General features: G+C 42.3%; 1 protein-coding gene across 1 annotated transcript in view; it reads left to right on the plus strand.

The window, feature by feature from the left end:
* dennd1b (DENN/MADD domain containing 1B) overlaps positions 1 to 20,387 on the plus strand; it is a 100,652-nt gene that overhangs the window by 40,637 nt on the left and 39,628 nt on the right. Inside the window, exons 5-9 of the mRNA XM_079349791.1 lie at positions 776 to 895; positions 6,031 to 6,100; positions 7,956 to 8,036; positions 12,937 to 12,990; positions 13,546 to 13,656. Of these exons, the coding sequence (XP_079205917.1) occupies positions 776 to 895; positions 6,031 to 6,100; positions 7,956 to 8,036; positions 12,937 to 12,990; positions 13,546 to 13,656 (436 nt within the window). The remainder of the gene's footprint in view (positions 1 to 775; positions 896 to 6,030; positions 6,101 to 7,955; positions 8,037 to 12,936; positions 12,991 to 13,545; positions 13,657 to 20,387) is intronic.

A 20,387-nucleotide genomic window follows, 5' to 3' on the forward strand; every position in this document is an offset into this window, starting at 1 on the left:
TGAAAGTTTCCTCCCTGGTCTTTAACCTCAACAAATTGTATCCATCCATCCATCCATCCATCCACCTACCTACCTATCTCATGTTTGTTGTATTTGCTTAAACGTAAATGCTTAAAGATGAGGGGACACGGACGATGACAATCATGACAACAATTTTTCATGAAAGAGGACGCTGATGATGTCATCAGCGCCCTGCCCACCCATGTGACATACACAAATGCATGTTTATGTGAGGTGTGGATCCAGAGTAAACACGTGTTTTCTTTTTACATTGTATAGGTCTGATCAGGCTAGCAGCTCTCTGAGAAGTATTGGCCTATTATTCCCATGTAAAATGAAATGTTAAAATTCAAATTAGAGAGAGAGGGGGAGAGAGAGAGGGAGAGAGAGAGAGAGAGAGAGAGATGTGGGGAGTGGGATCTGTGGGGAGTGGGATCTGTAGAGTATTTTACTGAAACTGAGCTGCTGCCATCTAGTGGTGAAAGGATCTATAGGGCTTATATTTCCTTTTTCCTTGGGGTTACAAAAACTTTTAACAGTTTCTCAAGCAGCCGTAATGGAAAAATGTGACATCAGATTTGGACCTTGACTGGAGATGTAGCTCATGGTGAGATGCAGACTGAGAATGAGTCAGTGTCTGATGGAACTCGACCAAAAATTGTGCTTTCATTGTTTCTTTAAATGTATACCATTTTATTGATTTCAGTCGCTCAGTTGTTTTTGGTGTTTTGACTTTTTTTCTGATTGTGTGTCACCCCTTTGTTTGTGGCCTCAGGGTTTCCCAGAATCAGGTGGGGCAGAATTTCACCTTTGTGCTGACCGACATTGACAGCAAACAGAGGTTTGGTTTCTGTCGACTCACTCAAGGCTGCCGTGTCTGCATATGTCTGCTCAGGTAATTCTCAAACACGCATTCACATGCTCACTTTTTTAATCTCTACTTGTAGGTACAGATATTTTTGTCCTTTTGTCTTTCAAAATCCCCTTGTTCCCTCTCTCAAACTTAAACAAATAGTGAAAGGAAAACAACTACATGTTCTTAAAGTGAGGCTGTACTTTTTAAATCCAACCATATAAAAGTCAGCTTTCTGAAAAATCAATAAAATATTTGGAATAAAAGTTTTCAAACCCAGTTTCTTCACTCATTGGTTCAAATAAACCACACCTGGTCTGTTCAGCTCTATCTCAAACTGTCTATGGAATCAGTCTCAGTCTTTTTTTCATATACATAAATATACATATATATCACCACATTTATTTCACATTAAGTGTGATTTAAAAAATAAAATAAAATTACAAGATCTAAGAAGTGAACACAGATTTTTGAGACAGCTTTTCTATTCATTCTCACTCTTCACTCTGAGCTGCTCTATGCCAGAAGAACAATTTTGAATTCTCATCTGCCCACACAAATATGTTTGAGATGTGCCTGTAATTACCTAAAAGTTGAACAGTTTTTGATATTTCATAGGTGGATTTATCCTATCACAGAACACAAAAATGGGGACACCAGACCCGGGAAAATTGCATTTTCTTTGCATAATTACTCTCCAACAAAGGCTATTATCATTTAATTCCCATGTAATTGCATGTTGACTCAATGTTTTTACAGATGTAATTACCTTATCATTTCAAAGAAGGCGTACTCGAGTGCTAATCTCAGTGGAAAGGCTGGTTCACTTTAGAATAAACTGAGGAGAATGTACAAGATAAATCCATTTTTAATGAATGTATTTAACAGTTTAACAAACAAAAAAAAATAGAGCACAAAGCCATTTCGTTTTCTCTGTTAGCTCTCCTGTGAGTGCTGCTCTGTGTGTGTGTGTGTGTGTGTGTGTGTGTGTGTGTGTGTGTACATGTGTGTCTGTATGTGTGTGTGTGTGTGTGTACGTGTGTGTGTGTGTGTGTGTGTGTGTGTGTGTGTGTGTGTGTGTGTGTGTGTGTGTGTGTGTACATGTGTGTCTGTATGTGTGTGTGTGTGTGTGTGTACGTGTGTGTGTGTGTGTGTGTGTACATGTGTATGTCTGTGGGTGTGTGTGGCTGATGATGGACAGTCGTGGGTTTGTCGCTGCCCTGATGAGCTGCTGTGAAGAACCATGTCCCTCCTCCCCACACCACCCACCCTTCTCGGCCAGCTTCCATGGCCTTTGTTTTTCTTTTTTCTCTCTCTCTCTCTCTCCCTCTCTCCCTCTCTCTCTCTCTCTCTCTCTCCCCCTCTCTCTCTCTCTCTCTCTCTCTCCCCCTCTCTCTCTCTCTCTCTCTCTCTCTCCCTCTCCTCGTTATACGGCTACTGCCACAGTGCGACAGCAAAGACGCTTGGCCCATAATTATGCATGAAGCTTCACTGCCAATTAGCAGAGGTTCCCCTGTCCCTCTCGCTGAGTTAGACATGCTAATTCATTTGACATATGATGTATAAAATTCATTATGCATTCTGAGTAGTTTGCATGGCTTCCTTCATTTTTAATAAAATAACGTATAGAAAGTTTCTCTTTTTTTTATTTTAATTTTAAATTGATTGTTTGCTTACCAGTTACAGTTTCCTTTTTTGCCCTGATCTGTTCCCTTATCGTACATAACCTCACAGCGTTGGGAGAAGATATCTGCTGTTTAAGATAATTAAAAAAAACATTAGAGATCTCAATGCGCAAATGTGTACCTAAAGTTCCTATGTCTGATTTTCTCGAAACTATATATACTGTATATATATATAACCAAAAGAAAAACATGATCAAATATATTTACATGTTATGTATTTGCAAGTTAATGTGTGAATCAAAAAATCCCATACTGAGAAGTTTATTTTTATTTAAAGGATATAAATGAAAAGTAATTCAAACATTTTGTGTCTCTGCGATTGTTGAAGTGCTGGGATCGTAAAATTGTCACCTCCGCTTACAGGAGGAAGTGCCTTAATGAGCGGGACAGTTTTATGTGGACAGCCCTTTGTAGTCTTGTTGCTAAAGCCGTGGCCAAAACAGCCATGCTCGCTTCAGGCAAAATATATATATATGTACAAAAAAAAAAAATAGGACACTTTTACTCTTTGTTTTCTCTCAGTCTTGTTTCTCATATTTCAAATATTCCCCTGTTGAACATATAATCAATTCAGATTTTTGCTGTGTTTTAGTGAAAGGCTGAGACCTTCGGAAACATTTTAAGGACAGCATTGCTCCAGTTAGTGGTCACTAAGGCCGTTGTTGGAGAAACTTCCTTCCCCGTACTTAACCCCTTAACCCTGAGAAAGTAAAGGTGTAATAAAATCTTCCACTGAGCCGTCTACAAAGTGTAAGATGACTTACGATTACAGGTGCCAGTGCATAAAATGAGATTTAAGACTCATCTAAAGCGCAGGAATAAGTGTCGTGCTTGGCAGACAACATGTAGTTTATGGCCGCAGACAGGGCTGATAAAACAGCTCAAAGGTGCAGAGTTAATCTAAAACCTAAACTACTGAGGTATACAGGTATTAATCAGGAGCGTACATGTCCAAAATGTTCTGTTAATCATTAGTTGTATTTCTGGATCTTGTAACGTATAGATACATTTCAGCTTTATATTTGTTAGTCATGTATGATCCCGTCCATAATGTTTTAAATGTAAGTTCTGAAGGCCGATCCAAGGCCGTGTCCTCTTGAAGATATCTGTGTTCTGTTTGGTGGTCTGAGTCGGCGATGGAGAGCAGGACGGGGCTGTGAGTGGGCCGCAGATTAACTGCTTCATTTTTTTTGGACTACATGGCACTTGTGAGGAGACGTGTGTTTAAAATGGCAGGAGAGATTGCGGGGGCCCCCACGCACTGAGCACTCCAGTGATGGATGCCTCTCTTTTTCTCTTTTCTATCGGAGGATTTGCGAAGCACAAACAGATCTGAGCAATGAACTGTGAAGAGTAGGAGTATCTCTCGAAGCTTTCCAAACTTTAACTTTGCATCAACAGAGACAGCAGACTCTGGGCGGCCGGGGAGGGTGGGGGAGGTTAAGTAGAACAAAACATCTTTAAGTTAAATTCAGTATATTGCAACTTGAATGAAGCATTAGATCCTTTGGAGGGAGATGTTTGAAGAATATTGATAATTTGCGGTTGGCTGCCTTCCTCAACAATCATGCGTTTTCCTCTGAAACAAAGGATTTACAGCACCTTGGTGTGGGAGTGTAATGACTGTGAGATCTGTGAGGCCTGACGGCTGCTCCGACATCAAGAGTCCTATTTACATCCCCTTCAACTGTGAAAAATGAAGGATTAATGTCCAGGAGCCTGGCTTTTTAACAGGAGGCGGAGATAACACGCAGGCTTTGTTCTCCCTCTGAGTCATTAAATCAGTCTGAACTTTCCGTGTATCGGCTTCAATGTAAACTGACCCCCATATGCAGATATTTGCGTTGTATGTAGTTTGACGGGGCAGAAATGGGTTTTCAGGTTGATATCCGGTCAGCATGTGAATTAACACACGCGTGTTTGGTTTAGGCTCTCCTGCGAGTGTGACCTGATTGCGGTAAATCTTCGCACAGACGTCAAAATATTGGCATGTTAAGAGGCTGATTGTTTCAGACTAATGGTCAGTCAACCTCTCTGATTGGTGCGCTTGGCTGCACTTCTCCGGGAACACGGCCTGTCGTTGGCCCCTCGCGGATTTAGCAATATGAAAATTTGCATTAGGTTCACTTTATTGTTTTCTTGTTGTCTGTTAATTCCAGTCTACAGAGCAGCCAGTGACCCATGGCCTGGAAAGTCCTTCAGCCCACCGCCTGAGCAGGACTTCACACAAACCAACATCCTCTTTAAACATGACTCTTTATTTTATAATGAAGACACTGCGGATGAAATGTCTTTGTCTCATTATTTATTTGAATTAAATACAACTTAATGACTTGTATTTAACACTATGTCTACTCGCAGAATTTATCGAGCAACCAAGATTAAACTTTTTATTGATCGCCTCATTTGGACACTAATTCATGTTGCAACGTAATGAAGCATTAATGGCAGTCTCTGTTTATTTCATTGCAACACCCACAAGTCCTTGTCTGGAGTGATTATTTATGCATGCACACTCCATGTTAAAACACCAAACTAAATAAAAATTCAATACCTTGATGGGACACCATGTTTTTTATTATTTGATTGCATAACATTAAATGAATTGAGCCCTTGCAGCTTTTTATGCCAAGAGAAAAATGTTGGCCATCTTCCACAGAGAGAGCAAGTGGACTTAGCCAAGAAAATGTCAACTTAGTAAAGAAAGCCATGCTGCAGATGCTTTTAGCTTATGGTGGGTGTGCTTGCTGATTAGCTTTAACACAAACACTGCAGTATAAATTATTTTGAGCTTGTTAATGAATTTATTTATCGTGCATTAATACATAAGGCGAAGATTATTTTTATAACGTGAAGGACATGGAAAAAAGCACAGAGAGGGGGGCAGAACGAGGTGGGGGGGGGGGGCCACATAACAGGCTGCAATTTAGTTAAGCAGTGCATCTGTGAGCAGCATGCTTGAAAACCGCAGCATCTTCTGTATTACACAAAATCTTTCTCAAAGGAATCTAAAGTCCATCATTCTCTTTTGTTTGCCTCTTTTTTCCTTTTTTCTTTTGGTTTAAAGAGCAGAGTCAACAGGAATGTGTAGCATGTCGGATAAGAAGAATGTCATAATAAGGACTACATAGCATTTTCCCTTTTTCCCCTCAGATGCTGAAAACATATGTTTATAATGGCCTGTATACATGTAGTCTTTAAGTCATAAATCAGCACATACACAGAAACCTTACATTACATTATAAACTCACTGCCATTTTAAACTTAAAAAACCCCTAAAAAGGTAATGACGTTGTTTTCACTAAACTACTGCAAACCCTGTGTGTGTTCTGATCTGCTTTACTTCCACATGCTTTTTTTTCTCCTTTTCTTTTTTTTCAAGCTCCTAAGAGGAAATGTAACTTTGTGTCTATTTAAGGTCAAGATTATTCATTATAATGAAAAAAAACCCATTTGAATTAATCTGCTTCTTCTCTTGTCTGACTCTTGCAGTTATCTACCATGGTTCGAAATCTACTACAAGTTGCTTAATACCCTTGCAGACTACTTAACAAAACAACAGGTAATCATCTCTTTCAACCATCCCAGATATTCTTTTTGTATGTTTAACATGTGGTTTTAAAAAGCCTCACATGAGTTATACGATCCTGCGGTTTGATTTTTGGTTGAGAAACAAGCACACAGTTTAGTGTATTTGAAACTCGACTGTGGTAAAATATCTATCCTCCATTGTGTTCTTCCTCTGCATGCTGCATGTTGTCTTTTGTGTGCAAGTTTTGTTCGCCGTCTCGGGCTCCACTCGGCTGCCGTTGTTAGCAGCAACAATGTTGACATTTCACAGACCAAACGCTGATCTGACACTGGAAGTTATTCCTGATGATTTACTGGAAAACAAATCGTTAAGAAAAAAAAAAAGGCAACCCCACACACACACACACACACACAGGGGAGCACACACAAACATACACACACAAATGTTTCGCACTTCACAAAAGTCTTTTCCCCTGACTATTCAGTGCATTGTACCAGCAAAGGGAGGGAAATGTAAAATATGCAACAAACTGGGGAGATGTGCGGCGTCTAGCGCAGAGGGTGTAGGTGATGTTCCCATGTTTTGACTGAAGAGTGGAGGAAGACGGAAAGGGAGGGAGAAAGGCAGAGCGGGGGAGATGTGCAGGGAGCTTTGGGACCGCTTTCAATTGTCATATAGTCGCTGCTGCTTCCAGGAACCTTAGAGAGCAATGATCAGGACAGAGAGCCTCGGTGAAGAAGGCAATCACAAACAGATCACATAGAGATTCAACATAAACACACATTTCTCTGATTGAGAGGAGCTCAGTTTTTAAATAGAAAGAGAGAGAGAGAGACTAGTTTGTGTGAGGGAGAGAGAGAGAGAGAGACAGGAAGATTGCTGGAAATCCTGGGTGACTGAAGTGTTAGTGTGCATGATTTGGTTTCTATTTACCCCGCTGTCCGTTCCAGGCGAGAGGGAGATGTTGACAGACGAGGGAAGACAGAAGAGCGATGAGGGTTTAAGGCGAGGGGTAAATGAACTGTTTCCCCAGGCCGTGTTGCTGACCATGCGTGTGAGCATTGAGCCTCTCATGACAGGAGGCTGTTCGATTGCACACGGCCTGACACAACCCCCCCCTCCACTCCACTCTCCCTCCCTCCCACCCTTCCCCTTCTCCTTCTCTTACTGTACATCGCCGCCCTTTCCTCTCCGGTTTCTATTTCTCCAAAGCACGCACGCACACACACACACACACACACACACACACACACACACACACACACACACACACACACATTTCCTCAAACGAGCAGCGGCTCGTAGCCATAACCAAAACAAAGTTCCCTGAGAGGGCAGATAGAAAAAGAATTGAGAAAACATCAAGGCCTGACCTCTGTGTGAACAGTTCTTAGTTTGGTTTAGTTGCACAAAGTACAAGTTGCAAAGTGTCGTCCCCGTTAGTTCTCCAGCGAGCGTGAATGGCAGTCTTGTCGGGGAGCTCATAAATGCTGGAGGAATAATCTCCGAGCCTGTTCTGTGGTCAAGCTAGCCCTCATACGGCTTCTTAAAGCCCCTCGCCTCTGGAGCGGGAACCCCCTGCTTTAATTACTGACAGCCCGCTCTCGGCCGTAAATCAACACGGCCGGGATAATAAGCGTCTGCAGCCCCACATTCAGCCGTCTTTTAACCTCACCATTGCTCGTTAAACATATGTCAGTCGGATGTTTTCGAACCCTTCAGGCCTCGCTGCAGGATTGCCCTCTGGTCTGCAGCAGCGCTCGTCCCAGCACTGTTGTTAAGATTGACACATAACTCGCGACAACAACAATACAAGTAAATAAAATTCATGGGTCCTATGTTGTTTTTCTTCGTTCTCCTTTTGTTGTTTCTCTTTCTCCCCCAGGAAAACGACTTGAATGACATGCTGAATTCTCTCTATGATCTGCCTGTGCCAAAGCCCTTCACGCCAGTCAACCTGAGTGTGGTAGGTATAGATCTCGTATTCCCCCTTATCACAGACAGCGAGACAGCTGAGAGTGGAGGTAGAAAACAGGGGAAGAAGGACAGGTAGGTTACTGTAGCAGTGTGTAGCATTAGGAAGGAAACTGCACAGAAAGAAGAAGAGATGATACAGCTGGCTCAAGTAGTTTAAAGTAGAGGAGAGACACCTTGTAGTGCGGAGGAGAGAGACGAAGAATTTACAGGAGATAAAAAGGGAAGGATAATGACACCAAAACTTAAATGGAGACGGAGAGAAGAGTGAAAAGAAAAGAGGAAGAAAGTGGAGTGATGGACTGAAGTGCAGAGGTTAAAAATGGATGAGACAAACCGTGGATAGACAGAGAGCAGCAGGGAGGATAAGATACAAAAGGTAGGAAAAAGAAGAGAGGCCGAGGGCCCCTCGGCTGACACCGTGTTTGGAAACAAGAAGTGGCGCTAACAGGTTTTTGTGTGATAAGCTCGCGTCGGACACGTTTAAACTTGAAGGGTCCTTTCACAACTCGTCATGTCTCCTGCTTATCAAAAAGTGAAAGCGCTTAGCATGCCCAGGTCGCTCAAAGTCAGCCTGTGTTTGTGTTGACTCTGACACTATCTCTCCCCGTGTGTGACATCAAACTTAAACAGTCCTCGCTCTCCAGGCCTGTATACGTCAAATTCAGGTTTTTTTTTTTAACGATTTAGTTTGCTTGTATCTAGATTGGAGTTGGTGAGACTTCACACTTTGAAGGGATCAAAAGAGTTTCAGTGTATGTACATTTCTTCAAGCCGATGAAAATCATTCCGATTAATGATTCCAACCTCAGTGTTGTTGTAAAAAAGACCACCACTTCTTTTTTTAACCAATCAAACAAGCAACTCGAGATCTCTGTGACGGATACACATCTAATTACAACCTAACCAGCCTAATAGGAGGTAATCAATAATCCTATTTAAAGGTTAACAAGGCCACTTAAGATTCCCTGTGTTTTATTTTTCCTTTGTGTTAGTTTTCCTTCCCCGCCACATGTGGGAATCAAATCTTTTTTTATCTGAATCTCCAAGCTTGGTTGGAAAAGAAGCCCCGGAGAACAGAGGTGATAGCTTTATCTCTTTTCTGCAGAAGCCACTAGTTTGATATTTAATTGATGAAGCAGAATTATTCCCTAAAAGAGTGGCTTTTGTTTTATCATGGCAGCCAAGAAGAAGAAGAAGAAGAAGAAGGATCATTGTCCCCTTTCATGTGTGAACCCTGTTTTGTTCTCTCTCTCTCCCTCTCTCATTGTGCAAGAATGAGCAGTTGTATATTGCCACTGGGCAAGTACTGAGAGATCAGCGAAGCAAGGAGCCGGTGAGTGGAAGGGAATGAGTGAACGGCAGAGGCGGGAGGAGGGAAAAGGAGGCTGCTGTGAAATATGAAACCGCCGCTGTACTAATCGCATGGGAGCCACGGCTTTCCAATTTGGCCAAATAAGCTGTGCTATCTTTTTAAATATAACAAAAACAAACTATCCTGGGCCTTGGTGTATGTTTCTTCTCCTCTGGAAAACAATCAAACTTTGTAAATGATTAATGCCCTTCCACACTGCCATATTCTCTCTGAATATCAAAAGTTTATTTTTTTCTTCTCCCCCTTTCTATGTTTAAAGCAAAGGCAATTGTACTCAAAAAATCTCCTTGATGCCTTTCCAGTTAACCCACTTTCAATGTTTTTATATAAACATGTCTTCGAAAGAACAAGAATAAAGCAGATAAGCAAGCAAACAGCCAATGAAAGGCTTGGTTGAGTTAAGGAGCATGGCTTGTGATTATCACAATGCCATAAGTTTGTAGACCATCGGGGAAACATTATTTAGCACACAGAGTAAAAAAAAAGGACAGCTGGAGAGAATACATAGCAGTGTAGCTACTGTATGTGTGGTAATGGGTTTTTGATTGATGTTTTACCTCTAGTTTCTTACCTTTGATCAGAATTTACATGATGAGGTAAAACATCTTTTTTTTTAATCCTTCTTCTTTTCCTTTGACAATGAATACACTCCCGTGTTGACACAGACAGATATTGTTGTTTTGATGAGAAGTTGCACTCTAAAGTTGTTTCCTGTGTATTGACAATCTAAGAAGAGACTTTGTACGTCCCAGTTTTAGGGATCATGGATAAAGTTTAGCTTAATGTTGAGAGAAAGAAGTTCAGGTTTATCGTCATCATATTACATTGTTTAAATGAAAATGACAAAGATCTATCATTCAATGTACATTTGAACAATTTAACAGAAATCCAGCCTAAAAGTGTAACTAGACTTCTCTCAGCTTAACGCGATGAAGGCGAACACTCAGAAATAGACTCTATTCAAAACTATTTCTGTGTCAATAGCTGCTCAGTGTATATTTTTATATTTTATAAATTAGAGCGGCTAGCCGCTGACACTAGCTAAACAAATACTCATCTTGTTTGTGCTTTGAACATTGAATAATAATTTTAAAAAAAGCTCTATGCTCCAACAGCTTCAACACTAACTATCCCAGACCGGCTTCTCAGCTGTAATATGACTACAACCTACCAAGCAGACTTAACTTTAACAGAGAAAAGATGTGTCTCTGTTCATGGGTGTTTGACTCTTAACACAACCATACATACAGTATGAATAATAGTAATACAAGGATTCCAAGAGGGAAATATGATTATATGCACATCTCTAAAGGGGAAATAATGACATCAGATGTTTCTGCTTTCTTGCAAAAAAAAAGTAGTAGTTAGCTCTCTTTTTAGTAGAAGATACACAGATATAAGGTGTGATGGTTTATGTGCAAAACATGCATGAAAATACATTTATTCTATTTTGAATATATAAACAACATTTAAACAAAAAGAGGGTGAAGGGGTCATTATTGATGCACTGATGCAGTAAGTGGCTGTGCCTTTTAAAGAGACAGTGTTTGTTTGGCTTTGCTCAGCGACAGCGATGACCCTCCTTTGGGATTATGTTTACTCATGACAGTTGTTTTCATATGTTTGCACACATCGTAATCTTTTATGAAAGGAATACAGTGTCTGAGTTTTTTATAGATTAAAACTAGATGTTACCGGGTCATTCGCAGTTTTTACATTTATGCCTTTAAAAAAAAAAAATCTTTACAGCCTGTGTATGTTTAATTTGCTCAAACATTTCCACTCAGCATGTATTAGCATCAGTCTTTTACTGGTGGTTATTTAATTATAGCAAGTGGTAGAATTGTTCCATGATGAGAAACTTAACATAATATTTTAGGACACTGTCGTGAAAAGCACCAGATCTACGCAGAGCAAATGCACGTGTGAGTCTACTCACAGTTAAAGATTACGCTCGTTGGATGAAGTTAGATCAGCTCCATAATATCACGTAAAGAGCCGTCTGCAAATCTGTTCCCACGGGTTAACACATCTGTGCACACTGCTGAGCAAACTGTAGCCACTGTTTCCTAACCTTCATAACTCCATACAGTGGCATAGCATCCATGTGAGCACGGTTTACAAATCCTTGAGCACTATTAGTAAACTGTGGAAATTTACAATGCAATGTTAAATCATTTAGACCTGCATCTTGTTGAGCCTTTTTACATGGTTAACAAACCTGCTGGACACTTAGATCTTACATTTTTCAATCATGTTGAATTGTTAGATATTGTCCTTTGTTCTGACAGGATATCTCTTTTTGCTTGTTTTCTTATGTCACTATAATCAGAGACATATTTCTTTCTTGGTGGTGGTACTCCACGCTGCATGGGGCTGCTGATTGTGAATGGCTCTCCGTATGTCTGACACTCCTCATTAATCTCTTTTATTACTCTGTTAATGTTCTCTTCTATTTAAGGGTTATGTTTTAAAAAAAACGTTTTTTATGTTGTTTTTGTTCCACATTTTGCCTTATCAGACTTGTAAATATATTTTAAACCAGTTCTCAGGTATTGGATGTCATATGTCTGCCTTGTTTAAGAGGACACAAAATGTGTTCGAAAGTATAAGTGAACATAAGTGGTCACCTGTCATCTGTTTTGAAAGAATAAGTAAATTCACCTTTTTTCAGTTTTTCAATTTTTGGGGACTTTTATTTTTTTTCAAGAATCTTTAGAAGTGCTGCGGAAGATTTAAGCAAAGATCTGCAACAATTGGTTGATTCAAAGGCCTAGAAGCACAGGTGTACTGAAGATGAAGGAGAGAAAGTGTGTGTGTGTGTGTGTGTGTGTGTGTGTGTGTGTGTGTGTGTGTGTGTGTGTGTGTGTGTGTGTGTGTGTGTGTGTGTGTGTGTGTGTGTGTGTGTGTGTGTGTGTGTGTGTGTGTGTGTGTGTGTGTGTGTGTGTGTGTGTGTGTGTGTGTGTGTGTGTGTGTGTGTGTGTGTGTGTGTGTGTGTGTGTGTGTTAGAGACACAATAGTGTGTTTCGGGTGGTGGTTTGTCTACCTGTCTCCAAACGGCACCTCTCTCAGGCCCCTTTGATCTGAACACTGAACCTGCCCTGCTCTCCCAAAGTGAGACAGGCAGCCTTGTGATCCTTTAAACAACCTGTGAGTGTGTGTGTGTCTGTGTGGAGGTACACGCTCACACATTCGTGTGTGTGAGTTGTTGCTCCGCAGGCCTATTTAATGCTTAAATAAAGACTCAGTTTTCCACCGGAGACATCACCCCAGTCTGTGTCTATGGGGAACTGAGCTGCAACTGAGCCTTCTCTGTACTGTAGGCCTGATAAAAGCATTGCCACAGTTCAGACACAAGCTCAGCAATTCATATAGACAGAGCTGAAGATGAGCCATAAATCATAGAACAAAGTGAAAGGCCTCTCCCCCCCTCTTCCCCTCGTTCTCTTCTTTTTGAGTGCTATGCTTCACTTGTGACCTTCCCTCTTCTCTCTCCGGCGTGTTTGTGTTTTCGCAGCACTCCTACTTCATCGCCCCGGATATCAATGGACTGCCAACTATCCCTGAGAGCGTAAGTATTCACGGAGTAAAGAAAAGAGACTCTGGGAGATAAAGAGGGACCCCTCTATTCTGGAAACATCTTTGCCTCTAATCGTTTTTAATCAGATACACTTGTCACCTTTTGAAATCATTGCATCACGCTCTTGTTGCAGTTTTATCTCCTGTAGTGCTTGTACTATTAATGTCGGAGTTCAGTGATCGCCATGGGTATTAGAGGATTCAAACTGTTCTTTGTTGATTTTATATTCAAATTTGTACCTCAAGTTGAGCGCCCCAACTCTTCATGGAACGCTACTAGAGATAAAAACAACAATCAATCTGACAAAATGAAGCATTTATTGTACCTTTTTCTGCTAACCGGCCTTTATCGGATGAATCAAATGAACAAATGCTGTTTAAAATCATTTTATCTCAGCAATATATTCGGGCATAGAAGTCGTTTTTCAGCCAGTTCTGCATGGCTCTCTTTAAGGCCCAGCCACAATCATTGATAGCTTCCTGTAAGCAACTTGTGTAAGGACAGTTTGTTACGTTCCTGCATCTCCTTCTGTTCCTGTCTCTCCAGAGGAACCTGACAGAGTACTTTGTGGCTGTGGACATCAACAACATGCTCCAGCTCTACGCCAGTATGCTGCACGAACGGCGCATCATCATTACCTCAAGCAAGCTAAGCACTGTGAGTCCATCATCCCCCCCCCCCCCCCACACACACATACACACACACATTCTCTCTCAGTTAGCAGCTTTGCCCTGTCAGACAGCAGAAAGATATGTTAGAACAATGTTCCCATCACAGAGGAGTTTTTAAACACTGAATTTAAGCTTTGTTTTGAGGAACATGTTCTCTGTTCATAGATAAATTATATTCTGTCAGAACTTTTGACATAGTTCAACGACAACAAGTGTTAAACAGACGGAAGTACTCTCAGATAGTCAGGGTACCAGATTTTTTAAACTTAACTTCAATCTGCTTCTAGTACAAACTATATTGATACCTATTTTGTTACCATGGCAACATAACAATTCTATAGGTGCCTAGTATTAGGTAAGGTCTTATTATTAGGTCTTGTTTAAAATTAACAAAAAAATGTCTGCACTCTGTTTCAATGTAAAAAAAAATGGCAACAATTCAGTATGTAGTCTGCACTGAAACGTTGCCAACGTATTAAAACATTAAATCTCTTTCTCTCTCTCTCTCTCTCTCTCTCTCTCTCGCTCTCGCTCTCGCTCTCGCTCTCTCTCTCTCTCTCTCTCTCTCTCTCTCTCTCTCTCTAACTCGTGGCAGCTTTGGATTGTAAACTTAAGATCTAGAATATTGTTGAAATCTTCGGTCCTGTTTTTATGCGATCATCATCTAAAGCTCAGATATTGTGTCATTTTAAAACATGTGGTTTCACATCGTTACTCGATGCATGAAAACACATTTAGCCTCATTTAAATCATATATTATTTTTAGATCTGTGTCACTCGCTATGTAAATTAAATATTGTTCCCCCTGTTGCCCCTCCAAGTTCTTTTTAAAGGCACATGGTGTAGCTTCTTGGTTCCAAAGGATATCATTGTCTGACAATATTGATGGGAAAAGTAGCAGTAGAGCATTTTGTTCTGAAGCCAATATTTGAATAAGGGCCTTCAGCTGATGCCAGCAAACAGGAGGAAGGCATCTTCTTTACTGAGTCTCTGTGTTTTGAGTTCAGTTATGTTTGTTGTCTCACTTGCATCTGAAAAATGATATAATATATATAAATGTTGTATAAATGTTTCTTAGCCATAGCGAGTCACTGCTGCTATTTTCAGCTTCATATCAAAATCAGACGTGGAATTTGCCCTCTTAATAGAGTACAGAGCTCGAATGTAGGGACTATTTCCTAGATTGAACATGATTCTCTTCATCAATATTCCAGCAGGATATCAAAACCCTGAGCAGTACGATGAGGGTATTTATCCGACATGGGTATGCTACTTGTACAGAGAGAGTTGAACTGATCTCTCTGCCCCCTCCCAGACTCCCTCCTTGCCCGGGCATCTCGCAGTCAAGCAGCCGCCTTATCACCCCCCTCTGACAGGCTGGGAAATCTACACTAACGCTGGATTATATTATTTGACTGTTATTCTTGTAGATGTGACACATTAATGGACAAAAAGGCTTTAAATTATCTGTTATTACATGTCCTAACTCTCTCCCATAATTTAAAGAGGTTCCTTCTGTCTGTCTGCATGAGGGAGAAAATGTCTCTGTCTCCGTCTCGTCCTCCCCCCCCCTTTTCTCATTCCATCCTCCTCCTCGTTATCTTTTTGGTTGACAAAGTAGAGCCAAATGTTTATGATTGATGAGATGGGAGAGGGCAGTGATGTCATCCAAGTCTTATCTGTGTCTGTATTTTAGCCGGTCCTGCCTCGGTGTCTACAAGGCTGCAGAACAGCGAACAGCCGGAGGGGCCTGTGGGTGCTGGAGGGAATGATACCCAAGGCGTCCCATAGGAGCTGTAATCAGCAGGAACTGTTAAAAATTACCAATGCCTCAGAGACTTTCACCTGTCTCCCCCTTTAGCTCCTAAGACCAGCTGAAGCGCCACTAGAGGTGTAGTTTGCACGCTGTGCTATGACACAAGAGTCACACAATGTAAATGATCAGACTCGAGGGGGAAAGTGCTTTGCTTTTTTATCTGGAAGAATGGGGGGGGGGGGGGGGGGTGCAGGTGATATTAGTCTGTGATTTACAGTTTTCTTTGCAGCCTTGAGACTAATCTTGGCTCGTTTCTAAAACAAATTCATGCCGACAAGATTGTTTAAGAGCTTCCACGTCAGACCTTCACCCCCGTAAGCTTTTTATCCCTTACAATCCTTCATCCACTCGTCTGTCTACCCATCCATCTTCTTCAGGGAGAGCTGTTTTGGTTTGGTTTGCGATATATGTCAGGCACTGTAGTACAAAGGTATTTTCACATCTCCTCGGGGATTACTAGCAGGCCTGGTGTTATTACTGCTCCTGTGATGCGTTATTTTTTGCTGTTGGGAAGATTGACCTCTCAGTTCAAGTGGAAATGGCTGCCATGAATCTTGAAGCCGGCTATCTGTGTGTGTACATACTTAGCTGCAAAGAGCCCAGCTCATTATCCACACTGTGACTCGTGATCAAATATCCTAAAGGATGGGAAATATATAATGAACGTCAGAGTTTGTCAAAATGTTTGTTTAAGTGAGTGTTAGCAGTCAGCGGATGGACAGGTAGAGTTTCTATAGTCAGATAGAGGATGTATGAGCGGAGGTATTGTTAGTAACATCGTTAGTACCATCCAGCTGCTTTCACCACCTCCGCCTGTCCAGCCTCTCAGCCAAGCAAAGAAATAGGGAATAGAAAGTGGAAAGTGGAAGATGGACACACACACACACACACACACACACACACACACACACACACACACACACAGAATACATCCTGCATTTATTCTGGCTTGCTCGAGGTGCTGCCTTGGTTAAAACCCCCGGTGAACTCTGTGTGTCAGTCTGCTGTACATGGCCGGCGCGTCTTGCAAGCAGTCAACAGCAAAAGAATAAATCATGATCATACAACAATGCGTCAGTTGACTTATTGCTGTTTCGAGACTGGAGGTGAACGTTACCACTGTTTCTAAGCAGGCCGGACAGCGGTGGCGCAAGGGGCGGGAGTCAGCCGAGCGTGCAGCCTTGTCATAGGGCCGTATAATAGGGCTGCATCGGCCCTTCCTCTAACTAGTCAATTGGGAGGACCCCCATCGCCCCCACCCCCCCCCTTTCGTGTCTTTCATCTGCAGAGGCCCCCCAGCTCTGGAGCCCAGCCTCTGCCCTGCCGATTGCCCAAACTCGCACACAGCCCGGCTTCAGCATTGTCTGACAGCAGCCCTCTCATCAGCCTGTCAGGCCTATGCTAACAAGGAGCTATCCATCCAGCGTGCCCTAGAGTGCCAGCTGTCTCTCTGTTTCCTGCCTCGTCCTCTCTTCTTCTTCTCCTCTCCTCGTCTCTTTCCCCGACTTTACTGTGATTCTCTTCGTTCTCTCCCTCTTCTTCCTCGCTGACATATTATTTTTTTGTGTCCATCTGTCTCTCACTCACCCAGGCTACACCTCTTTTTCTCTACAACTTTGCCTCCCTCTTCCTGGGTGCCTTAATGCGTCTCTCTGTTGTTGGGCATCTGCAGAACATTGGGACATCCCCTCCTTCCCCCTTTCTACCCCCTTCCCTTCCTTTACCCCTCAACAGACTTATCTCGGCTCCATGCCATGTGTCTGTTGTTCCGCTCCGACTGTGTATGTGCATACACACACACATTGTGGGTGTTTACGTCTCTTTTTTTTTTTTTTTTTGCATGCATGCATCTGTTTGTGTGTCTCCTTTCTCCTGAGCTCACAGGTGTTTGTACCTTCTGTCTTATGTCTTTCTGTAAGGCTGTGTGTGCGTGTGTGGGAGGCCTGGCGTTAGCTGTTACCTGTGTCGTCCTGTGTGCCCCCTCCCTCTCTTTCTGTGCCACCTACTTGTTTGTGGCAAACCTGCGTCGTGCTGGGCCTGACACCGGCGTTTGTCAACAGAGGGAGAAGCAGAGCGCGGGTAATTGGTGACTTACTCTGTGCTGGGGAGGGGAGAGGGAGAGGCTAACACAGAGATAAACCAGCAGGAGAAACAATGGACAGAAGGACAGCAGGAGGAGAGGAGGAAAGCAGAATAAGAAATGAAGATTTTGGAGGGAAAATGAGGCCGGGAGAAGAAGGAGAAGAACGAATGCAATTTGGAGAGTGTGTGGGGACCGAGTTGGAAGGAAAGACTTGCGGAGGGGAAATGATCGTTTGAGGCTGGTGTGAAGAGGTCAAGAGCAACTCTGTTGATACTATACCTCCTGTCAAATTGAATTACATTGCCTGCAGCAGCAGCTATTTGTCTCACTCTTCACTCTTACTCGAATTTAACATATATTCAGTCGATTCCCTCGTGTGTGTGTGTGTGTGTGTGTGTGTGTGTGTGTGTGCGTGCGTGTGTGTGTGTGCGCAAAGGGAGCAGAGCTTTTGTTCTGGCTTCAGAAAAATACCAGAATCTCCACTCCATTAGTGTTAAATATATGAAAGGGCCCCCCCACAGCAGCACTTCCTCTATCTTCTGTCTGTGTTTCACTTCAAAATGTCCAGTCGCTCAGGTAAAGAGGAACAGTGTGGGAGGAAACACACTCCTCACTGACAGACTCTCCAGAGCTCCGAGTCACAGTGAGGAGAACATCTGAGGCCTCCGGTGGGTCCGGCTCCCTCTTTCAGGGAACTTCACTGTTGAAGTGTGGCGCTGCTTTTCAGCCACGTAAAGGGGACCAGCTCATGTAAATCAGATGATGTGTGAAAATGGAGAGCTGCGAGACTGTTTGTGAGAAAACAGATGAGTTTGCTGCTACTGCCCACATGTAAATTATAATTTTTGTTGTGTAGATCTATGTGCCATAATTCCCCTTTTTTGTTGTTAATTTCCTGCAGAAAAGCATAAAAATGATTCCCTATTCCATGCAAAGGAATAGTGTGATCCATGTTAGAGATTGTACTGTGTTCAAAGTGCAAAGGGACACGGCTAAGTACAACACGATGATTGAAGTGCACATGCAAGAGAAAAAAAAAATGCTGCAAGTGTGCAGTTGATTGACAAAATTGGCCCACAATGCAATGCACAAAGGAACTAAAGGAGCTACTCACAGCTGGAAATTATTAAAACAAATTTTAGATGGTGGTGAAATGGCTGTTTGAACACAGCAGAAAACATGAAGCGCTATTAAATCTTTGAAAAACATTTTGGTGTGTTCTGGGGAAATTTAATTGGTAATGACATTCCAAGGTCGCAGTTTGATTGACACCAATTGCACAAGCAATGTCAAATTTCTGCTCATATAAAATGACGTTTCATTCCAACTGAAAAAATATGAGAATGCAATTGTTTTTAGTTTTTCAGAAGTACATTTTATCATCTAGTATTTGATGGGACACACACACACACACACACACAGACACACACACACACACAGACACACACACCATTGACTTAAAATCAGTCCTCATTATTAACAAAGACTGATGTGTGACCTCTTAGTTTAATGCAACCTACTGTAATTCAAAGTTGCAATGCAAGCCTAATCTCTTAACTTCACCCCTTTTTTCTTCTCCTCATCATCTCCTGCTCTTCATCTCTACGTGTCTCTCTTTCGCTGAGTCTCTGGTTCCTTTAGTCTCACTGAATGGATCTGGAAAAACCAGAGTCAGTGTGGACACTTTTTTGTCTGAGCCACAGCGCACTGAGAACGCTCTCAGGGCAGAACCAAAGACCTTGACTGCTTTTTGAAGCAGGCTGTCGCTGTATAATCGGTTAGCTTCTCTCAGAGGAAGGGGCAACACACACACACACACACGCCAGACACCCGCATACACACAGTGTGAGAGGCAGGCAGCCCCTCATTACCGGGCAGAGCCCCGGTCCCTGAGGACTGGACCCAGCACCTAATCCTGTATTTGTTCTTGGGGACTGTATCTGTGATTCTCCATTGAATGGAATATTAAGCACCCAGGTCTTTTGTGGAGCGTGTAAGCCATTTGGCTCCACTCATCTATTATTTATCAGCCTGGCAAATATTTTATCAGCCTTAGCCTCTCCTGACCCACTCTCATGTGAAGCCCCCCCGTAAATGAAGGGAAAAAAAAAAGTGGTACAATTTCTCTCTTTTTTTCCCACTTATCTCCCTTTTACTTTTTGCTTCATTCGTTCTCAAACCTGAACAAGGACATAGGGGTTTGTTTTCAGCTGAATTAGAGAAGCAAATATGTGAACTATTCCTCTGGTGTTCGCTCCAAAATGCCTTATCTCAGGCACACTGCCACCTCCATTACTTTGGAGATAGCAAATAAAAGAAAACAGCAATCTAGATTTGCTTTATAAATCATTATCTTCGTTTCCACCCCCACCCCTCTTCTCCCCACTCAGCCAACTCAGCCTGAGAAGAAGAGCAACAGAGAGAGATACTCCTGTTTTCCCTTTCAACCTGAGAGTAAATCATGCCAGTTGGGGGGCTCACCTTGAGGCTTGGTGGAGATAATTGGAGTTGGTTAGCAAGGTGTTCTGTGCCATTACCTCCTGGTACCAGCGAATGGCTGGGGCTTGTCTCGCACTCCCAGAGGAGAAATATACTCGCCTGTTGGCTCTCCACTTAGTGTGTGCGTGATCGCACGTGTGACACACAAGCTTATGTGTGTATGTATATCCGCCGCCGGATCGCTGACCTCTCTTCATCACAATTTAATGGCCCCCTTACCCTCATCGCTTTGGAGAAAGGGAGCAGGTTGTGATGGTTTCGATAGTAGCTTTTCCACCAAGTGCTTCACTTTCACACATAAATATTCATAGCATTGATT

This window comes from Symphodus melops (assembly GCF_947650265.1).
Source record: "Symphodus melops genome assembly, chromosome: 8".
Classification (NCBI taxonomy): Eukaryota; Metazoa; Chordata; class Actinopteri; order Labriformes; family Labridae; genus Symphodus; species Symphodus melops.